Source organism: Ursus americanus, chromosome 13, assembly GCF_024610735.1.
Source record: "Ursus americanus isolate L20-20 chromosome 13, mUrsAme1.1.p, whole genome shotgun sequence".
Classification (NCBI taxonomy): domain Eukaryota; kingdom Metazoa; phylum Chordata; class Mammalia; order Carnivora; family Ursidae; genus Ursus; species Ursus americanus.
The window spans coordinates 13,119,855-13,143,617 of NC_142139.1; the positions used below are offsets into that span (position 1 = coordinate 13,119,855).

Sequence of the window (23,763 nt, forward strand, 5' to 3'; positions counted from 1 at the left end):
TTTATACTTCAGCATAATTGAAAACCACAGGGGTTCCAGACCGTTAATTTCTCAAGGTCAGTTCTTGATGCTAGGCTGATTTTCCTTGTGTTTATTTCTTCCCTGCTATACACGCCCAATGGCTTCAGCCTTATCAACCATTCTCTTTGATATCATTAGTATCTTCTCTGGTGTTCGCTGACTCTATAATGAGGAGGATATTATCTCGCTAGCTCCTACCTCCCTAAAAACAAGCATAGGAGATACTTTTCATTTAAGAATTTTACTGTTACTCACTGTGGGACAGAGTCTTGATAAAAACGATCAGACGAAAAAATCACAATGTTCAAGAAAACTTACAACATTTTTTTAAAAGGACATTATTTTTTTTTTTACTACACTTGATCTTAGCCAAAAGGCAGAGAAGCGATGGACATTATTTTTTTTTAGAACTATTTCAGGAAAGGAAAGTGCAGAGAGTTCTCATATAAGCCCTGCCCCCACCCTTCTAACGTTTTAATGCATATTGTCTCCTCACAATTTCCTGATATGGGAAGGCCTAGAAACTCTCAGGACACCTGTTCTGCTCTGTTATTTTTGGTGACAGATATCCCATATTTCCAGCTTTCCTGTTTCTAGGCCCAAAGATCCCTTTCCCTATAAAGGCCTACATTCCCAGTTACATAGGCCTACAGATGCAAAATGATAGGTATATGTTTGAGTTATTTTGGGGGTATGCGTTTCAGGGCCTTTCAGTCTTGATTCCCTTCACAGTGGCCTCACAAGTCAACCTACAGCAAGCTCTCCTATGATGTTACCACATCTGTAAACTTTCTTTGAATAGTCATGATTCCTGGGTGTCTTGGGGATAGTACAATAAATAAGCCTGAATGAGTGAATTTTCAGTTTTATTAGCATGTAATGCCTGATGCATCATGAGGCATGTATTACGGATGTCTTTAGTTTAGCCTAAATGTGCTCATTCCATCAAGGTTTATATGTAAGTCACCAAAAAAAAAAAAAAAAAAGCCCACCCCCCTCATTCAGTGTTTCAAACTTCCAGTTTTAGGTCCACCCTCTGCCCACACTATCGCCACCCTCATCCCAGAACAAGTCATGGAGGCCTGATCTGGAGACTCAATGAAAGGGTGAACTTGGCTGTGAGTTAAGCCTTACAGGCCCAACCGTTTCCTGTGATTAGTATCAATTTCAGTGAACATCAAGATTTTATATATCCTTCGTGTCAGTTACGGGAAAAGTAAACTCAGCGTTCTAAGATGAAAGCAAGTTACATTACTATCCTGTGGCATAAACAAGATGACAATGGCTATAATACTGTCTATTCTACGGATTACTGGCTCTATGATTAGGTCATTGAAAAGGCAAGTAAGAGCACAAGGGCCCGTTATGGAGGTAGCAACTGCAAGACGCCGCTCTGCCCCGGCGCGCCAGATAGGTCTAGGGGAACAGAGGGAAGAAAACATGAAGTTTGAAGGTGGGACTTCGTGGGGCCGGCCCAGACCTCTGAGCAGGGCTGCTTGTCTGGTGCTGTGTCTGAGAGGAGTCCTAAGACTGGTTTTGCAAGTGTGGGAATAGCTACAAACTGAAATCAACGGCTGCTATTGGAACTAATTCCTGCGGTCGGAACAGGAATCAATCAGGTAGGAACAAGCCGCTTCTCCCTTCTCTGGCGTCGCAAGCTCCCTCCAACGCCCCCTGTTGGCAGACTTAATAAGCAGCCGCAGGCAAAGCCAAAATACCAATTTGAGTCCGAGCTCAAGCTGAAGCGTCACAGCGCAGAACGTGGAAGGGTGGGTTTGAAGCGGAGAGGCTCAGTACGGTAACGGGCAGACTGAACGCCGAACCTTGTGGGGTGGGGAAAGGGGGGAAAAAAGATCGCAGGAGAATCAGCTTGGTAAATGTCAGAGAAGAACATAGGAGGTTTGTAGCAGTGTTAAGTATTGTGGCTGAAGGAAGACCATTGGCTAAGAAGGCACTAGATTATAAGAAAGTAGACACAGCATATGTTGACTCCTTTTTCAATAACTACAAAAGGAAGGAGATAGAATAACCTAAAAAGAAGAAATACTTTACCAAAGATGGAAAAAAAAATGCCTGAAGTTACAGAAAAAATATGTGGAACGGAAGGAAGGAGAGCACTTTGTAGGGTGATTTTATTTTTTATTTTTTAATTTTTATTTTTTTATTATGTTCAGTTAACCACTGTATAGTACATCATTATTTTTTGATGTAGTGTTCAACGATTCATTAGTTACCTGTAACACCCAGTGCTCATCACAACACGTACCCTCCTTAATACCCATCACCCTGTTACCACCTTCCCCCACCCCCACCCCCTATAGGATGATTTTAACAGAATCATTAAGGTAAGTGATAAGGTGTTTTGCTGAGAATGAATGTAGCTGTAGGGGGTTTGGGACCTGGGGGAATGAAGACGATTCAGAACACTCCATGTGTGGAATTTAATAGGGGCAGGAATATTCCAGATCTGAGACTGTAAGAATCTAACATAGTGATTGCTAGAAAATCTCTAACCCAAATCGGGATTAAGAATTATATACACTTGGGGCGAGTGTGTATGTAAGATTCTAAGCCTTCAGTTTCGTTTCTGTAGCCCAGGGTTTTTCAAATTAGGTATTACTGACATTTGGAGCCAGATAATTTTCATCGGGAGTGGGGGTTGTTGCTTTGCAGGGCATTTAGCTGCATCCCTGGCTGCTACACACTAGATGCCCAAAGCAAACCATCCCCTCCCCAACACCATGATAAACAAAAAATGGCTTCGGACATTGTCAGATGTCCCCTGGAGGCAAATTACCCCTGAGAACCACTGCGCTGCCCCAAGGGATCAACAAAGGCTCTGCTGATTTGTTTTTTCCCCCGATTGCAGTGCCCGCCTGGCAAAATCTGTATTCTTGTCCTTCTCTGGAAAATTGGCACCTCCTAATCGTGGTTGGTTCAGCACTTCTGATGTCTTTTTTTTAAATTAATTAATTAATTTTGAGAGAGAGAGAGAGCACACATGATGGGGGAAAGGCAGAGGGAGAGGGAGAGAATCTCCAGCAAACTCCACCCTGAGCACTGAGCCTGATGTGGGGCTCAGTCTCATGACCCTGAGATCATGACTGGAGCCGAAATCGAGAGGCTAATGCTCAACTGACCGAGCCACCCAGGTGCCCCACTTTTGATGTCTTTAAATGGGTGTTTTTAAAAGTGTGCTTGGCTTTTCTAGTAGTTTCTGTGGCCATTTTGTTCTGCTGAAAGATATCGCCTAATATTCAGAAACACAGTTCCAAGGAACTATCTTTCAATATTATGATTTTGTTAGTTATATTATTTTTCCTTTATTCTAATCACTGATCAGCAAGCTTCAGCTCATGGGCCAAATATGCTCTTGCCTGTTTTGGAAGTAAAGTTTTATTACAATGCAGTCCCATTATCATTTCCAGATAGTCTGTGGCTGCTTTTGCACTGAGACTGCAGAGTGGTTGTCACAGAGAGCTAAGGCCCTCACTTCATAGTTTGCCAAGTCCTGCTCTAGATCTTGGATACCATGAAGGCAGGAACCAAGAGTTCGTATCTCTAGTGTCTAATATATTACAGCTGAATGACTGCATATTTGAATTTCCTTCAATTTATGCAAATGTATACATTGAACTCAATCATTTTCTTTTAAATGTCCAAAGGCACTGAAAGATATTAGTATATTTATCTACATTATTATGTGTTATTTAGGTCAAATGGCATGGTTGGTTAAAGAATAATGCCAAAAGATTTATTTATTTATTGGGGGGGGTGCAGAGGGAGAGGGAGAAAGAATCTTAAGCACACTCCATGTTCAGCACAGGGCCTGAGGTAGGGCTTGATCTCACAACCCTGAGATCAATCAAGAGTCCACCACTTAACCCACTGAGCCACCCAGGTGCCCTGCCAAACAGTTTATTTTAAGGGTAGAGAGCAGATTCCTGATTGTACCTATTGTTTAATTTTTTTCAGTCATAGACCACCCCTTTAACTATCTGTGTTAAAAAAAAAATGTATTATTTGTTACACAGAGAATAGGCAAAGTAAATGCTTCAATATCAATCAGTCATCCCTACAGATTTTTTAAAAAGACTTATTTATTTTTTAGAGAGAGAAAGAGAGAGAGTGAGCGGGGGAGGGGCAGAAGGAGAGAGAGAGAAATCCTCAAGCAGACTTTCCACTGAACGCAGAGCCTGACCTAGGGCTCGATCCCAGGACCCCGAGATCGTGACCTGAGCCAAAACCAAGAGTCAGCTGCTTAACTGACTGAGCCACACAGAGGCTGCTACAGATTTTTTAAAAACAGTACCTTTATTAGAGATGGTCATTTACTTCATCTTTCTGTTAATAGAACAGTTCCACATGCAGATTTATGTGATTCATGGTGCATGTTTTCCTTGAAATTCATCTGAAGAATATAATAATTTATATTTGATAATGTATTATTTAATAAGCATGGCTTCCATGTAGTTTCTTTCCCTCAAGAGCAGATAGACGTTGAAAGAGTTAACGTTTCTCTCTTCTTCCACAGAACAGATGAAGTAGAGGTAAGTAGTTCACAAATAGACTCATAAGCCAAAGAAAGGAAATGATTTACTGGCTCAAGGTTGTTGAGATTAGTTGTCCTTAGGCCAAAATAATATTAGTGCTGTTGTATGGACAGCTATTACCTGTATGCTTCCACTTTAAAATCTTATAATTCTTATTAATGATTTGTTCTACTAATCTTTAATGATGAATATTGTTAGTCAGATGTTATACTGAATTTATTTTGCATCTTGAATATTAACATCTGTGTATTTGTCGTTCCACTAATTCTGTGACAAAAGCACGTTTACCATACTATAAATTTTATCAGTCTTTGAACAAAAGTGACTTAAACCTCTGAGACAGTGTTATTTTGTGACTTTGGGTTATACCACGACTTTGGGTATCCACGATTTATTTACTCATCTTGAAAGCTATTGGTAACCCTTAATGATTTACAACCCAGGGTTTCCTTAGCCAAAACAATTCCGTAAAGAAACTAAAGGGTTTGTTTTTTAAATGAATGGTTATACTAACTAGAAAGCGTGTGTCTGTTTTACAGGGCTTAAAATAAAGTATCTTGCATCATTCCAACATCTGGATTTCATTTATTGCTAAAACAGGATAAAATGGATGTGGAAAGAATGAAGTGAAATCAGTTTTAATGATCATTATCTTAATTTTGGGACTGAAAATTCCCTGCGTGTCAGGCTCTGTCATATTCAACTTTGAATGTGCACTTCACAGGAAAAGTTGCAGTGACCTAATCCACTCCTATTCTACCCTCTGATTTCAAAAAACTACTTAATGAAAAATTTTGGTGTAAGAGACATAATTTTACTTGAAATTTCTGTGCAATGATTCTGTTAGACTTCACGTATATGTTTTTTTAACTGCCTGCACTTGTTAAAAAAAAAAAAAACAACTTTATTCCTCCAAAAGTATAATACACTTGTTCTGGATTTTACAACTTTTCAAATTGATTATCTAAATTTGGGTGATTCTTGGATTTGAAAAATGCATTCATAAATGAGATGCATCAAAAAGAATGTGTTTGAAGTATCTTATGTGTGCATTAAATTTTCCTATAATGATAACATAACTTTTTAAATTGTCAATCCATGCAAATGTTCATGCATGTTTACGTGTGCCTTTCAAAAACCTTTTCTTACATTTTCTTGAAATTCTGTAAATATTTGGCAGATGATTTTCTCAAACATGACTTTAAAGTTTTGATTTTAAAACTACTTTAAAAAAATTCTATACCTTATATTGAAGGTATTAAGCTTAGGTTTTAAGTTCTTCAACACATTTAAAGACTTATTTATTTTAGAGAGAGAGGGAGAGAGACAGTGTGCGTGTGCATGAAAATTGGGGGAGGAGCAGAGGGAGAGAATCTTCAAAAGCAGGCTCCCTGCTGAGCGTGGAGCCCAACATGGAGCTTGATCTCATGACCCATGAGATCATGACCTGAGCCGAAACCAAGAGTTGGACACTTAACCGACTGAGCTACCCTGGCGCCCCTAAAAGCTACTTTTTAATGAAAGATGGAAAGATTTTTCAAAGACATTTAAAATTATTGCAGAGAAGAAATTTTTCATATATGATGGTCCTATTCCCAATAATCGTAGTCATTACTAGTATCAGCACTAAAAAGGAAGAAAAAGATAGTAATAGAAGAAAAATAGAACTAGAAATATAAAAAGAGAACTGGAAGTTATATTTCAAATGACAGACAAACTTCTCCTGGAAGTCAGAGCCCTTGGATGTGGGTATAATTACGCAGGTTGAAAAGAAGAAAAATGGAAGGAAATGCTATTTTTAGAGATATTTAAGGCCAGATCTGACAAAGCGCTAAAAAACAAAATCCAGGAAAATCCTCAGAATGTGTTGTCAGGGCAATGGCCTAAGTGACTTCCATGTAACTTTTTTCTGTGTACCATTGATGTGGAAAGAGGCCTCTGGAGTTTGGTTTGCTGTCTCACTGATTCTGGTGTGACTTAAGGCAATTTACTTGATCTGACTGCCAGTTTTCCTCTCTCCAGAGAGTTTAGAAAATGACACTTACTAGGTGGGGCTTAATGTTTGTATCTACTTCAGGATTTCAAAGAGAATACTATCATGATGGAAAAAGTATTATTGAAGAAGGATAGTTGAAAGCAAGGCAGGCAGGGACAAGGGCCCCCACCCTAAGAGGAAACCACCCTTAAAAGGATTTTACATCACCCTGGAAGGAGCCCTCCACCCTTTCCCACGTGATAGATAGGTGATAAAAACGGGACTGGATGACAGGTGCAGGGAGGGTTAATCAGATTAAAACAGCCTGTCAACAGGACCATAAAAAACTCCTAGACTTAGAAACTGAGGTGGCAACCTTCTCAGGTCCCCTTCCTCTTTGGGAACTTTGTGCTATCACTTTGCTGTTGCTCAATAAACCTTGCTTTGCTGCCACCACTCTGTCTGGTCTACCTCTTCATTCTTTGAAGCAGCGTGACCAAGAACCATGGGCACTAAAGAAAAAGAAATCCTGTAACATTATTCTTTGCCACTCTACTTGTTGGTTCACAAAAGTTGAAACCTGGAATTACAGCCCAAACCAAGTTTAATATGTTAGTTTGATTACATTTACAGTGTTTCCGTTACATTCAATGTGAGTCTATGCAATTTCATTCCATGTGTATTTGCTGAGGAGCTACTATTGCCTTCAGAAAACTCAAAATCTTGGACCCATAAAAATTGATTCAATGACCATGTTGGAAGGCCGAGAGGTTCCCTTGCTTGCAGAGCAGAAAAAGAGTCTCCCAAATCCTTATCTGGTTTAGCAATTTCATTAAATCTGGATGTGACGCACAGTGGAAGATCATAGAGTCAACCCATCAGCAAATATATACTATTTGAGGTGCTAGGGAATGAAAACTGCCACGGAATCCCAGTCATGGATGAAACCAATTGCTCTCTCAGGGGCTCATTTCACAGTTCTGTTGAAAGGTCTAATACTTCTACTACTTCATGGTCTTCTGAGAAACCTGAAAGATAGTGAATTGGGAAAGTGTCCTGGGTCAAAAAATTAATTATTTACTACTAATTACAATAACAACGACAAAAAAACCCAAGTGCCTCCTACATTCCAGCATAGTGCTGAGCATCAATTTACCTCATCAATCCTTTACAATAGCCTTTTCTTCTCCACACATGAGGAAACTGAGGCATAGGAGCCACGGTAACCAGCTAGTGAGCTGGGGGTGGGAGGCACAGCCAGGACACAAACCCAGGCCTGTCTAATTCCAAAGAGGTATGAAGAGTAACAAATTCTGGGCAGCTGAACATATGCCCCTCGGACGAGGGGCCATTTTACTTTCTCTTTGCTCAGTGAGTGCTGGCTGCCTTGCAAGCGATTAGCAATTTTCTAGGAAATTCCTTACTCTTATGGGAAGCCTGTTGCACTGACCTGCAATGAAAAGGTATTTCCTTCCAAAAACTCTCCACTAATGCCTCTGTGTTCCCAACCGGGAAGACCCATCTTAGATAGCAAAGGAAGAAGTTAAAGGGAAGATTTATGGAGCAGTTACTAGATGCCAGGCACTTGTTTAAAAAATAGGTGTTTAAAAACATTTCACTTGGGGCGCCTGGGTGGCACAGTGGTTGAGCGTCTGCCTTCGGCTCAGGGCGTGATCCCGGCATAATGGGATCGAGCCCCACATCAGGCTCCTCCGCTGTGAGCCTGCTTCTTCCTCTCCCACTCCCCCTGCTTGTGTTCCCTCTCTCGCTGGCTGTCTCTATCTCTGTCGAATAAATAAATAAAATCTTTAAAAAAAAAAATTTCACTTATTGCTTGAGGAACTTTGAAAGAGAATACCGAGGTTCAGAAAAGACAAACGATGTACCCAAGACTACGCCGAAAATGGCAGCAAGGTTGCGGGGTGGGGGGTTGAATTCCCATCAAGCCCAGGCCTCTTCCTATTGTCTGCGCTGCCTCTGAAAAGGATACACTTACAGTGTCTTGTCTGGTCGAAATATTTTTATGATTTTATGATTTTTTTAATTTTTAAAAGATTTTATTTATTTATTTGACAGAGAGAGCACAAGCAGGGGGAAGAGCAGGCAGAAGGAGAGGCAGAAGCAGGCTCCCCACTGAGCAGGGAGCCTGATTCGGGGCTTGATTCCAGGACCCTGAGATCACGACCTGAGACAAAGATGCTTAACCAACCGAGCCACCAGGCACCCCTGCTTTTATTATTTAAGTCAACAATGGTAACCACCAGCACTTCAACTACATGCAGTAGGTCTGTGTTCAGATATCACCTCCTCCTGGTGAGAAGCTTTCCTCTGAAGTAGCCAGCCTACCCCTACCCCACACCTGCAACTCATGGTTCTTCATAGCACTTGCCACCATCTGACAGAACATAGGGTTGTCTTCGTTGTCTGCCCTGCCTACTGGAATATGAGCTTCTGGAGGGCGTAGGCCTTGTCCGACTTGTTAATTTCCATGTCCCTCATGCCTAAAACACTGCCTGAAATAAATAATAAACATTTGTTACATGAATGAATAAATTAAGGGAGGTTTTTTTAAAGCCAGGATGGATAGCAAGCATGTGACAGGTTGGTAGTCTAGGATGGTTTAGTCTGGAAAACATTACTTTGATACAAGAAAATGCAGCAATCTGAATCATATTTTTGTTTAATAGGTTAAAAGTGATTCCTGACTTAAGCTACTACCTGTATCTAGAATTTGGCTCCAATATAAAGTTTCACTCAGCAACCCCCATCAGCACTATTTATTTTATTTGTTAGGCATTTTTTAACACTACTATTGCAACTTTTAGGCATTTCGACATTATAAATGTAAATGTATCTATTTTTAATATTAACTTTCAGAAGCGTAAGGGCAAAGCAGACATTTTAATTCATTTTGTGAAGCTTTGAAGTAAAAGAAGAGGGGGAAAGACTGATGAAAAATCAAAAGATCAGAAGAGGGACAACTGAGTCATGAAAAGTATTAGTTTTATCTATTAAAAAAGCCCCACACAAATTAGCCAGCTCCCACAAACATCTCAAAATTCAGATAAATAACAGTATTTTTATTAATTAACTGACACACCTCTTTTTCCCTTACGTTTCTTGAGTGCTCTTTGATCTCTTCTTTATATGACAAAAATTTCATGATATCATTTTTTTCCATTAACATCTACCATAGTTAATCAATAGTAGTTTTTATAATTTGTAATGAGACTGCACACAACATGGGACTTCTCATACAGAAGTAATCAGTATAACATGGCTACAGGTTTGTGCCTATAAACATAAGAATTCTAATAAATTTTATTTTTTAATAAAGGCCATAAAGAATGTATGGTGCATTTATAATTGTATGTGCTGCATTATCTGGCATATTCCCGAAAGGAGACACCTTTGTGTCTGACTAGGCATCAATAAGAAATGAATTGTTCATCGGTGATTTTTGAATTTAGCCATTAGAAGAATATTCCACAGACGAGTTTGTGGTACTATACATTTCAACCTATGTTCTCCTCTATTCCACAAATATGTACAGGGTCAGTGCCTTAGAATGGGTTGATGCTATGATAGGACCTCTGGCCCTGCCCTTTAATGTTTTCACTCAAGGCAAATGGACACAACACATGGTAAGCGTATGCCTGGAAGCTCTTCATTCCTATGCTGGGCAGCTGGCAATAACGTTTCACGAATGCGATTGTGAACCACATAAACATAGTTCATGAAACCCAAGCTGAACAAATCCCCACCTCATCTTCCCCTTAACTGGATTCCAAAAAGGCTCGTGGGTCCTCCACCATTTCTTGCAGGGGAAGTTGGATGAGAAAGACAACAATCCTAATCAAATTCGGTTGAAGTATTTTACTTTGGCAAATTTTACAACGGCATGTGAACGTGTAAACACACCATCGGTGCTCCTCCCAGAGCCTTGGGAGGGGTGGCCGGAGGGAGGGTCCTGACCTTTAGCCTCACTGACCTTCTCTTAGATTCTCCAGTCATGGCTACACATCTACTCTACTTCAGCTGCACTAGCCTTCGTATCTTTGTTGTATTGACAAAGCATATTTTTTGCTGTTCTTCCTGCCTTTCAAATCAAATCCTTATCATTTGTGTCTCAGCTCAGGGAGGTGTTTCTGACCTCCTATCACTCGCATTACTCTCTGCCGTATCAACCTGTTCCTCTCTCTTTTTAGCCCCCATCTCTCTCTCTACTTGTGTACGTACTTATTGTCTGCTTTCTCTGGTGAAATGTAGGCTCCACGAGAGCAGGAGTGTTGCCTAGGATGCTCGCACACGCACACAAAATAATAAATTTTTTTTAAAGATTTTATTTATTTGACAGAGACAGAGATAGCTAGCTAGAGAGGGATCACCAGCAGGGGGAGTGGGAGAGGAAGAAGCAGGCTCCCAGCAGAAGAGCCCGAGGTGGGGCTCGATCCCAGAACGCTGGGATCACGCCCTGTGCCGAAGGCAGACGCTTAACGACTGAGCCACCCAGGTGCCCCAAAAAATAATAAATTTTTAAAAAGATTTTATTTATTTGAGAGAGAGAGAGAGCATGAGCAGCGGGGAGGGGAAGATGGAGAGAGAGAAGCAGGCTCCCCGCTGAGCAGGGAACCCGTGGGGCTCCATCCCAGGACCCTGGGATCATGACCTGAGCGGAAGGCAGGTGCTTAACGGACTGAACCACCCAGGCGCCCCCGCCAAAAGCATTTGAATGAATGAATGAATTAATGAACTATAAGCTTAAATGTAAGTATCTTATTAATTAGTTCAAGAATATTATTTTATAATTTTAATAAATTTACTCCAACTCTAGTCTCCCATCTCACTGGACTGGCAGAAAAGCCAAGCTCAAGTATGGTTAGGGTCACTTCCTGCACAGGATTTGCTAAGTTATTGGGATTCAGCAGAGCAACAGGTCATCACTCGTTTGCCTTCACTGGTCACCAAACTGTCCACAGTCTTGGCCAGCGGTCAGGTACCCAATGGCAGCTTCTGTGATACGCATGTGGCTGAAGAGTGTTGGCAAAGGTTGGGAGCCCTGCTTTGGTGTCCAGCCTCCAGAGACCCTGTGGCTGTCTCCATCTTGCTATTATTTCTCTGAAAGCAGCATGGTGGTCAATACTACTTGGGAGACCCCCAGACTGCCAGAAATTCCTAGGTAGGACTAAATCCCTCCCTTGCTTTTCTCAAGGGCACTTTCCTTGTTTTTCTCTCCACTTGGGACACTGTGCAAAATCGTTTCATGGAGTTTAGGCCTGACAAAGCTGGGCCTCACTGTTACCACCTTCTAATCTTGCTCAGCAAAAACCCCTGAGTTAAGAAAGTTGTAAGGGTCTGACTACTTCCTTGGAAGAGAAGAAGGGGGAAATCTGAAGAATGAACAATGTTGTCAAAATCTCGAAAATTATCCTGTCACATGCCTTTTATATATTTTTTGTATATTGAAAAGGAAACTAACTGGTACTTTGGCTGTCACTATGCTCTGCCTCCCTAGTATGGGCTGAAATTTATCCCCCAAATTTATATGTTGAAGTCCTACTCTGTTGTATCTCAGAATGTGACTGTATTTGAAGATAAGGTCTTTCAAGGCAATTAAGTTAAAATGAGATCTTTGGAATGGGCTTAATCCAGTATTACTGGTGTCCTTATAAAAAGAGGAGGTTAGGAGAGACAGGTTCAGAAAGATGTGAAGGCACTTGGAGAAGACAGCCATCTACAGGCCAAGGAAATAGGCCTCAAAAAATTCTGCTGACACCTTGATGTCCGGATTCTAGCCTTCAGAATTGTGAGACAATAAATTTCTCTTGTTTAAGCTACCCTGTCTGTGGTACTGTGTAACGGACGCCTAGCAAACTCCTATACTCCCTCATGCTGCGAGGTCGGGCAAGGCAGCACCTCTGGGCTTTGGGTAAAAGTAGGAGTTGCTGGTGTGCATCTCCTTAGCTCTGCAAGCCCGGATGATGGGATTTTAAACCACCCCCAACAGCAGGGGTAGTTTCTCCCCAGACCGCAGTCAGCCTCAGAGCAAGAGAGAGCACGCAGAGAGCAGGGAAAATGCTGTTAGGACGGTTCGAGGGTGTCTTCTTTCACGCTGCCCCTTCTGTCTTGCCCTGGAATGCTGCAGAACACCACAACCACCTGCTCAGATGACATTTCATGCACATGCATTCCAGGAAACAGCACAAATACTCGAGTCCCAGCGGGCCCCAGTGGGGTCAGTAGATAATGAATTGGTGATTCTCCAATAGTCAGAGAGTTGCCTCACTGTCTAATAGGAGTTCACAGATGTTCATCCATCATCCGATTTTTTAACCCTTGAGATAAAGTTCTGTTACCTGTAATTAATTCCAACCAGCATGTTTCCTCCAAATGCTAAGAACGATCATTTGAAAAGATCTTGTCGTCTTTGTCTGGGATATTCGTTTCTTTCCACACGCGCGATTGTATGTCTCATTGTTGTCAGTCCCTTTTTTTACAGAAGGAAAAATTAAAACAAAACAGAAACAAAATACATTATCTCAAAGCTCTAATTTCTAACCCTGATTTTGGAAGGTATATTTTAGTGACAGTTAAAATAATGATTGTAGCCCATAGAAAAAATGGTTTGATTTGTTTAAAAATATAGATGCTATCATTTAAATCTTTAGTAATTCATTGACATTACCTTACATTTTTCCTTAAAAATTATCTTTACTCTTTCTGGTCTTTCAAATAATACTATCTGAAATACCAAACATGCAATATTTACTAGTAAAACAAAGTAACAAAATGATATTGTTAGTAGACCTCATGAAATAAAATTTTCAGTTCATTTCTTGACATTTGGAGAAAACAGACGTCTAAACCTATTTTTTCTAATATATTTACTTAACTCCATCTTTGTTGTCCTAAAGTGTATACACACACACATACACACACACACACACACACACACACACACACTGCACTTTTATAAAATATGGTTTTTGAACTGAAGCTTTTAATGTGTGTGTATCCTACGGGGACTTTAATCCATGTGGTTTCATTTGGTGATTCATTTAAATTTAACTCACATAAATATATTAGCTAATGTTGTCAGATGCCTGCCAGGTTTCTGGTGTTTGGTTTGGTTTGGTTTTTTTGTTTTTTTTTTTTAAGGCCTTTTGATAGAGATGCCTGGGTGGCTCAGTCAGTTAAGCGTCTGCCTTCGGCTCAGGTCCTGATCCCAGGGTCCTTGGATGGAGTCTGCATTGGGCGTCTTGCTCAGCGGGGAGTCTGCTTCTCCCTCTACCTGCCGCCCCCCCTGCTTGTGCTCTCTCTCTCTGTGTCAAATAAATAAATAAAATCTTTTTTGAAAAAGACCTTTTGATAAGCCCCAAATTTTGGTGGCCCTAAAGGAAGGAAGAGTTGGGTTTGGTATAGATATTGAATATGGTATTTTATTACAATTTTTTTTCTAAATTTCAGAGAACTTTACAATAATGTTGTGAGATAATAGAAAGTAGATATTGGTTTCTGCCCCCAGTTCCCGGCACACTAGGAGCATCTTTTGTTTGAATGTTGGTCTTTGACCTTTGTTCCTGATACAGAACTCCTGAAATCCTTGTCATTTCCTGGATGGTGGGAGTGTCTTTCATTCTTCTGAGGTGATTCTGGGTGGCCTTTTGGATGAGGGCTGGCGACTGGAAAGACCAAGAAAGGATTAGAAGCTTGGAATTTTCAGCTCCGCCACCCATTTTCTTGAGAAAATGATCCATCATGCTTACATGATGAAGCCTCTATGAAATTCCCAAAGTACAGGGCTTGGAAAGCTTCTATATTGGCGAACACTTGGAAGTGCTGGGAGAATGGTGTGTCTGGAGAGGGCATGGAAATTCTTCACCCCTTCCCATATACCTTGCCCTTCCTTCCATCTGGTTGTTCTCTGTATCCTATATCATATCCTTTAAGAAATAGTTAAACAGTTTAAGTATTTCCCTGAGTTCTGTGAGCCACTCTAGAAAATTAATCAAATCCAAGGAGGGGATATTTGGAACCTCTGATCTATAGCCAGTTGGTCAGAAGTACAGGTGATAACCTGGACTTATGAGTGGGGTCTGAAGTGTATATGTGTGTGTTGGGGGGCGGGGACCTGTCTTGTGGGACTATGCCCTTACCTATGGGATCTGAAGCTATCTCCAGGTAGAGAGTGTCAAAACTGAGTTGAATTCTTGGATATCCTGCTTGTATCCTGAGAACTGCTTGTTGGTGGTGTGGGGTACACTCTCCACTCCCACTCCCACCCCCACATATTTTTTAGTAAAAAACGGAATTAGAAAAATTATAAAGAGGCATGAGCCTGCATAGGTGGCCAATGTGAAATTATTCTGGAATAAGTCATTCCTACGGGAATATTTTTGTTTGATAATGTGGTTTCCCAATTCATGTTAGGCTCAGAAATCTTACTGTGCTGTCAAAATTGGGAAGGATAATATAGGTATTATTTGCGGAATGAATAATCAAGTGAATGAATGGATGGATGGTATTATAAAACAGAACAACTGATATATTGGTAAATCCTTTAAATGGCATAGAAGTAGAGTTAGTCTAAGAAGATCATTTTTTTTATCGAAGTATAGTTGACATTGTTACATTGTGTCAGGTGTACAATGTTACATTAGTCTCAGGTGTACAACATAGTGATTGACAAGTCTGTATATTATGCTCGCCACAAGTGTAGCTACTATCAAAGGTCATTTTCAAAACCACTCAAGTCCCTTTTTTTCCTTAAGAAAGTGAATTTTTACTCTTGCCTTAATTCTTAAATTCCAAATAAAATAAAGAGCAGACTGTGTGCTGTTTGACCAGGGCTCTGGTTCCATTTCTCCGCTTGTGCCTCAGTTTCACTTTGTTGGGTCTGGGACTTGATATCACCTTCCCTGCAAGCTACTAAGTTAACCTGCTACTGCTTCACGGATGCTGGAAGAAGACATGAGATTCTTTGGCCCGGCAAGCAGCATGTATATCACCATATTTACAAGTTAATCTTGCTTCAGACTCCATAGGGTTTACAAGATATTACCCAGATGCTTGCTACTTACACAGTGGATTTCCATAACAGCTAAGGTACACTAAGCCTAATGAATCCATTGCTTTTATTTTATTTTATTTTTTGCTTGCAATCAACTAGCAAACTTCCTCTTTGTCCCACGTTGAGATATTACCACATCCATCAAGGTTCCTTGCTACAAACACAAGCCTAAGAAATAGCTCAGGAAAAGAAACATTAGGACCTTGAATTCTGACACATCCGGAAAGACATCTAGGAGCACTAGAGACCCATGGAAGACTGCCTTTCCCAAAATACCTTATGGTGGTTTCCCCTTCACGTTGGCTTCCCCCATCGGCTGTTATCGATATCCATAGGGAGAACAGGATTGTCCCTGACAGCTATCTGGAAGAGTCTTAAGCTTCCCTGTGGTTGAACCATATATAAATTAATCACTGGAGCTGGGGTAATGTCTTTGGCTTAGGCCTGGGTTGTGTATCTGTTCCTGAACTAATCTCTGTGTTAAGGAGGAAAGATTACCCTGTCTTAGATCAACCAACTTATCCATGCTGTTGGGGTGGGAGGATCAATTTTACCTAACCCAGTAGTTACTGCCCAATGGGGGAAGTGCAAAATGTTAGGGAGCCTGTCACTAAATATTCCACATGGTCGTTAAGTGGTATAATTCAAGAATTTTGCTCTATTTCAGATTTTCCCAAGTCAAATGAAGTGAGGAAAAGAAAAGAAATTAGAACGCTTTGGCTCTCTTTTCTATACCTTTATTCTGGGAAGTTGTATCTGGTCTTTCATTCTACTTATATTAATTGAGCACTAATTAGTGGTCGAGAATTGTATTAGACCTGGAGAGACAAGTTTGAATAAATTGGAAACATCTGCTAATCTCACAGGGTTAATCATCTAGTGTTGGATTCAGATAATTTAAGAGACCATTTGAATGAGAGAGAAAGTGCAGGGTGATGGCAGCACGTGGAAGGGACACCTGACCTGGACACAGGAGCAGAGCAGGAAGGTTAGGAAAGGCTTCCTGGAGAATGTGACATGTAATCTGAGGCCAGAAGGATGAGTTGGAATTATCAGGTGATCTACGTGTGGGGAGGACGAGATCGCTTGGAAGCATGACCTAGCAGATGGGGCAACAGAGCAGGTTAAAGAAACTAAAAGCAGTTCTGTGTGTCTGAATCATAAAATTCAAGGTGGGAGATGACATTGGAAAAGAAGTGAGGAGTGGGAGGCAGAACGTATTCTCTAGGTAAAGGACTTTTGACTATTCTGAAAGCCCTTGAAGACTTGAAACAGAGGGGAAAAAACAAATACGATAAATGTTGCATTTTAGAAATTTCACCCTGGCTGTAATGTCAAAAATGAATTGAGGGTGGAAAAAAGCATGGGACAGTCAAGTTAGGAGATTGTTGAAATCAAGGCCAGTGACAGAAGTAATCGCACTAGTGGGAATGGAATAAAGAGGCAGATTTGCAATCTATTTAGAAGTTGGATCCATATGTCTTTTTAAAAAAGATTTTGTTTATTTATTTGAGAGAGAGAATGAGAGCACGAGCAAGGGGGAGAGTGAGAAACAGACTCCCCTTAAGCAGGGAGCCCAATGTGAGGCTCAGTGTGGGCTCGATGTGGGCTTGATGTGGGGCTCGACCCCAGGACCGCAGGATCTGACCTGAGTCAAAGACAGATGCTTAGCCATCTGAGCCAGCCAGGTGCCCCAGTCCCTGAAGTTCTTTTTCTTTTGTTCTGAGTTCATACTTTAGAATGATACTTGTAAAATTCTTTTTTTCAAAGAAAGATTTGGGTAAATTCAATTCACCTTTTGGGAGAGAATCAAACTTGAGATTCACGTCTGGGCTTCACACCCTTCAAAGGATCTCTGAGTGCTGAAGGTCTCTGAGTGAAGGTTTCTTACTCTTTGTGGGGAGGCACAAACAAAATCACTTGACACATTTGGCTTCCGGGGAGCGAGGCTGTGTGAAGGTTCGCTGCAGAGTGCTTCCCATTACTGAAACAGGCAGAGGGTCTGGAAGTCAGTTTTGTCTGGTACCACGTGTAACACGAATTAACTTGCCCAGGCTTTTCTTTATTTGGTATGTTTTTATGTGGATGAATGTCATGGAAAATAAAAATATAATGGGAAAATAAAAATGTTCCATTTGTACAATTTTTGATAGATTGTATTCAGATTTAAAACATTAAAATATTTTTGACCACATATAAAATCAACTTTTATTTTGGACCACCCAGACTCAGGACACTGTGATCAGGGACTATAAAAATAAGAAACTTGTAAGTGACATTGTATGCAGTTGGCTGACTATTTTGGTTTAAGAAGTTTCTTTCCTGCTGAGGAAGGAAGAAAATGAAACACTTATTTAAATTTAAAATACTCCAAACCATGCAAGAGACACAGTTTAAAGAATGTAGTTTCCAGGGGGAAATTCTTTTCTTCTCCTCTTCCTCCTGCCTCTCCTTCCCCTCCTCAACTCTAAAATACATGCACCTATCTCAAAGTTCAAAAAAGTACCTTTTAGAGTAGGAGGTTTAAAAAACAACAACAACAAATGTTTTGCTTTCTTTTATTTCCTCTTCTTATGGAATTAGACAGTAGAAGCTTAGAAAAATAATAATAATTTCACCCTCTTGAACTCCCTTTGGTCTGTTTCAATCATCAGTGTGGTCATTCTCGAAACATTTATTTGAGAAAATCAATTTGTCTAGTAGTTGAGTTCTCAGAGCTCATATTTTAGGATGTCACTCGTGGCCTGGAGATTAAGACCTTCACGTGTTCTCCACTACTCATAGGATTATTAAAGGAAGGTTTTTCAATCATTCTTTAAGTGCTGGCATTAAATCAGTTAGTGCTAGAGAACTTTTGCTTCCCCTCCCCCATCTCGCCCCAAATGAGGACCTTCTTCTCTAAGCGAGTCTCTTTCCTTTGCCCGAAGTGGGCTGAGCAAAGGAGCGTGACGCAAAAGTGGGCTGTGTCCTTGATGCTCGGGAGCGCCTCTGCCTCCTTGCGAATGCGGCCAGCGGCCGCAGCAGCAGCTGAAGCTCTGCGCTCCCCAATCCTGCCTCCTGGGCAGGCGCTTGCAGCTAAGTACGCATCTCAACTGCACCGAAGCCTCCTCTGTCTTTTCAAGCTCTTCATGCTACCCAACTGAAAGGAGAAAATGGGCACGGGGGATTTTATCTGCATTTCCATGACCGGAGGGGCGCCCTGGGGGTTCCGATTGCAAGGTGGCAAGGAGCAGAAGCAGCCCCTGCAAGTTGCTAAGGTAGGACCACCAAAGAAATGCTATCACCGCTCTGTTCTGGGAAGGAATGAGAGCAACCTGTTGATGGTTTTTTTTCAAGTTCTCATTCAGGAGTTTATGTATTAGTTTGATTTTGGCGCCGATGTTAAATTTTTCTACGATGCGGGTTTGTTCGTGTTTCCAAAAAGCTTTGAAGTAACATAGCATATGTGTAATTAACCAGTAATTGATAGGGAAAAAAAAGAGTGCCGCATTTGTCAGCTGAAGAAAAGCCTAATCAGCTTCTCTGACAACCAGCAAGACACTTGGGAAGTTTCTTCTAGGCAATAGTAGAATATGCAGTTGAGTTATTGTTTCGTGTTACTTTACTTGGTTCTGGCAGAAGAGAAATGCTCAGCTCAGCAAAACCAGTTGGTGTGTCTCTTGGGGACTTGTATAAAGCCTTGGTAGTGACATTTATAATGCAGCATTTATGAAAAGGCCAACTTTGGGCAATACTTTTAAATATATGATGAAAATGTCAGATAATCTATTTGAAAGAATATTCTTTTAAGGATTTGACAAATAAATGCAAGAATCTACTGCATTCCATATGTGTACTCATCTAGTTAAGTGCTCAACATAAAATTCAAAGACACTAAAAATATGTTGTAAGTAACTTATAGGAAACTTTGAAATGCATCTAATAACGATTTTAAATGTTTTAAATGTTTTTGTTTCCATTATATTGCTTGTTTTTTGCTACCAGTTTGCTGGAGGGAATCTGATATTGTCTAAATTGGGATTCAGCTAAAATAAATTTTTAAATGCATGAAATTTAAGCAGACTTTTACCTGATTTGAATACTAAATTGTAGTAGTGTATGAAAGAACATGTTTGATTAATTTCCGCTTTATATATTAAAAATGGATATAATCCTTATGAAATATGTGGACTACTGGCCTTTGTAGTTATTCTTTCTCTTGGGTTTGGCTTTTTTTTTTTTTTTTTAATGTTCACTGTGAGGAAAGGAGTTTCTTTGAAATTTTCTGCTTCTAGGCTTCCAGCGGAAAATCCTTTCATAATGCAATGGTGGAATCCTGCCACCTAGTGAAAATTTCAAACATCAAGAAGGAGACATAAAACAGAAGGTGAAAAGCAAAATTTTTAGAACTGGAAAGTTTCTCAGAGACCTCCGGTTCAACCTGCGGATTTTAGATAAGGAAAGAGCCCAGAGCGTTTAAGTAACTTTCCTCTGCTTCAGGCTAGCAGTGATTGAAGAATCTGGAAAGGTAGTTTCATTGTGTTGCTTTAGGAGTTGATGGCAGAAAACATCAGACAAAACAGTGATGCCTGCTTCAGAGTATGCAGAATTCATGGCCTGAACAGGATTTGTTCTGGGTCTAGAATAGCAGTTGGCTGGCTCCAGTTACTGAGATTTGGGTTCTAATTCCAGCTCTGATCTAACTTGTAGCCGGACCTGAGACAAATCTCTCACCCTTCCTGAGTCATCTGTTGTGGCGTGGCGTGTGTGTGTGTGTGTGTGTGTGTGTGTGTGTGTGTGTAGAGGGAGAAAGAGACAAACATTTTGAGTGAGGTAGGAAAGGAGAAGTAAAGAGGAAATTAACTGTACTCGACCATCAGTGAGATTCTATTTTGCTCGAGTATTTTACTGTCCTTATAGAATACAACTTTAGAATCACTTGCCTACCAGTTAAAATGTGGGGACAAAGGTGGCTGGATGCTGTTATTCTCTGTTAGTTCTTTGTGGCCAGACCTTAAGAATAGGGTGGGTATTCGGTTTCTCCTGAGTCCTTAATGTACTTATTGCAAAGCGGAGCTATTATGTGGTGATTTTTTTTGGAAGAACTACAGCAAATAGCTAGTGAAGTGTGTTTTGGGAGCATTTCTCTACTGATGACATCTCTATCAACAGGATTCAGAGAGGTTATTATGTGTGTGAGTGTCAAAAAATTCAATCCTGCTCTTACCCCCCAAGTCAACTTTCCTAAAATACCCTGCAAATATAGTTGTGGTTTTTAAAAAAATTATTAAAGTATTTGGATGTTTGCTTTAATTATCGAGTTTGTGAGAGTATAATTAATTGCTAATTCTAAAATATCATTATGACGGCATCTGGATGTTTGCCTTAATTCACGCACGCGTGAGTGTGTGTATGTGTGTGTGTGTGTGTGTGTGTGTGAGAGAGAGAGAGAGAGACATACACTACAGTTTACAGTCTAGTTTTCCCCATATGTAAAAAGTGACTAGAGAGCCTTCTAAAGAAGACAAAATTTCTAAGTTACTATGGCAATGCCTACTTTTGTTGGTCTATTTTTTCCCCTTAATTCGAACTTACATTTAATTTCTTATACTAGCATTATTTGTTCTAGAAAACCCTTGGAGCAAAGTGCTTATCACTTTCTATGTTATCAAGGCCATGGCCTCGCTAGGATCACTGATTTCATTTAAAACATCAAGTCAACTCAATTTTAGTAATGGTCCCTCAGCTCAAGGTGAAGTGTATGTTGCATGGCATAGACTTCCTCTGCTTCCAAGGCGATGCTTATGAGGGCCAAGTCACCTCCAAGAAGGAGGGTGGAGAGGCGGACGGCAGAAAGACTGGGTAGGGATGGTTGCTGGCAAACACTATGCTCACAGTTTCGAAGAACATGCAGAAGATGAATTTGGGAGTTAAAGAAAATACATAGTAAGAAAGAAAAGGAAATTTCAGACAGTCCTTGAATCATGCCCCCTTAAAAGGGGAGTGCTTCAAAGCCGTTCTATACATGACAACAATTTTTTGGCTTGTATGAAATATCTAGCGTTCATGTTTTTCATAATTCTGTATAGAATGAAAATTGAACACGCTGAAATAGGGGGGAAACCCTATCTAATATTATTAACAATGATTAGATATTGAGTACCTTTATAATTCCCGGTAAATATCCTTCTAGTGACACTTTGGAGAGATGTTCAAACATTTTTAGTATTTGGCTAGCTGATTGAACAGTAGGCAAATGCCGACTTTTAAAGATCACTAATGGAAATTTTAATAATCAAACTTTTCATTGACATTGAAGCTCAAGGCCATAAAATCTGGTTTTATTTGCAAGAATAAACTGAATTTTTAAAAGATCCAAACCAGTTGCCTGGTTTTTGAATGTCTATATATCTTTTAATTTATGTTCTAAATACATGTGATAGAAAGCAAACATGTCTGGGTGCCTGGGTGGCTCAGTCAGTTAAGCATCTGCCTTTGGCTCAGGTCATGATCCCAGGGTCCTGGGATCCACAGCGCATGGCATAGGGCTCCCTGCTCAGTGGGGAGTCTGCTTCTCCCTCTGCCTCTGCCCCTCCCCCTGCTCGTCTGCAAATGCGTGCTCTCTCTCTCTCTCAAATAAATAAATAAAATCTTAAAAAAAAAAAAAAAGCAGACGTTTCTAATACAGAGTCATAAATATATTTCCAGGAGATCATTCATAGAAACAAATTCATTGAGGCATATTTACAATATAAAACCCCATTGTATGTGTGCAAATACTCTTAGAAAAACTCTGTTAGCACTTTTACTTTACAAAACTCATTTTTCAAACATGTACTTACGTGCCTATGCCTCCGGACAGATCACTTTGGAAAATCTTCATGTAAAGAAGTGGGGAGAAATTTTTGTTTTACAAACAAATCTTATGAACAAGTCAGTAATAACTCACATTTTGAAAATAATGAACAAAGAAATGTTCACACTGTATCCTTTATACGTTTGAATGTTTAGAACTGTAAGCTTTCTTCAAAACATATAGACCACTATGGTATTTATTATTCTCTTATTGAATTTCTTTTCTTTTCTTTTTTCTTTTTTAAAACATTTTTTTTAAGAGGGAGAGAGGAAGAGGGGTGGGGGGAGGGGCAGAGGAAGAAGGGGAGAGAGACTCTTAAGTGGTCTCTGGGCCCAGTGTGGAGCCTGATGCAGGGCTTCATCTCACAACTCTGAGATCATGAGCTGAGCCGAAATCAAGGGTTGGTCACAACCTACTGAGCCACCCAGGTGCCCCTGAATTTCAATTCAAAGTTTCAAGTAGCTTTTATTAAAATTGACATGACAAATTACAATCATGTATTTTATGAGGCAAACGTGGATTTAATGATTCTGTATGTCAGCTCTTTAACTTAAATAAAGATATGTTAGTAAAGCACAATCAGATAACATAGTCTTATCAGTGCCATCAGTGAGGTCTCTAAAATGTTTCAAATGAAATAATTCCAGCATCATAGCTATTTCTAAAGGGAAAAAAAGAAATATTTTGATGTGTTTGAATATGTGTATTTGAGGATAAATGCTCCTTACTACATATGGAAAGCTAGTAACATCTTCATTAGAAGATATGACTGATCACTTCACTTTTTATTGAGTTTTTGAGCGCTTTCTAGAAATTCTAAAAACAGGTATGCTTATAGAAGTCAGTACGAACTAGGTAAATCCATTAAGCATATGTTATTTAAAATCTTTGTTTTGGAATTGTGTGTTTTAAGACAGATCACTGTTTGTTGAAAGACAATGAACTAAGATAATGACTTTGCATCAACTTTACCATTACTGGGACATGGCACATATGCATTTATCAAGCTCTTTTCAGGAAAATATTCTTTGCAGTATTTTCTTTGCAGGTGTTTTTTCTTCAAATGACCCCCATAACCTAAGAAGTAGTTTGAAAAATATGCTTATTTTAGAAATGAAGAAATTCAGGCACAGAAAGGCTAAGTTACTTGCCAAAGATTAAGCTGTAAAAAATGGTGGGATTTGATTGTGAATCTGACTTCTCCTTCTGAATTGGTAAAAACAGGTGCCTGAGAGAATAAGGGGAGGCTAAGGTGGTTCCCAAAATGAAGCTTATAAAAAATAGTGTGCTCTTCATCCAAACGTGATTT

The 23,763-nt window shown here is 40.0% G+C and overlaps 1 protein-coding gene and 1 pseudogene across 3 annotated transcripts in view; one reads left to right on the top strand and one right to left on the bottom strand.

The window, feature by feature from the left end:
* Nucleotides 1–282: 282 nt before the first annotated feature.
* Nucleotides 283–410, bottom strand: LOC123793438 (U2 spliceosomal RNA; annotated as a pseudogene).
* Nucleotides 411–18,656: 18,246 nt separating this feature from the next.
* Nucleotides 18,657–23,763, top strand: part of SYNPO2 (synaptopodin 2) — a 167,508-nt gene continuing 162,401 nt past the window's right edge. The window contains exon 1 of one of the 3 annotated variants that reach the window (XM_045799076.2): nt 18,657–18,876. In XM_045799076.2, the coding sequence (XP_045655032.2) occupies nt 18,772–18,876 (105 nt within the window). In that variant the 5' untranslated portion in view covers nt 18,657–18,771. The remainder of the gene's footprint in view (nt 18,877–23,763) is intronic. The other 2 variants (XM_087866422.1, XM_045799077.2) reach the window with 2 other exon arrangements.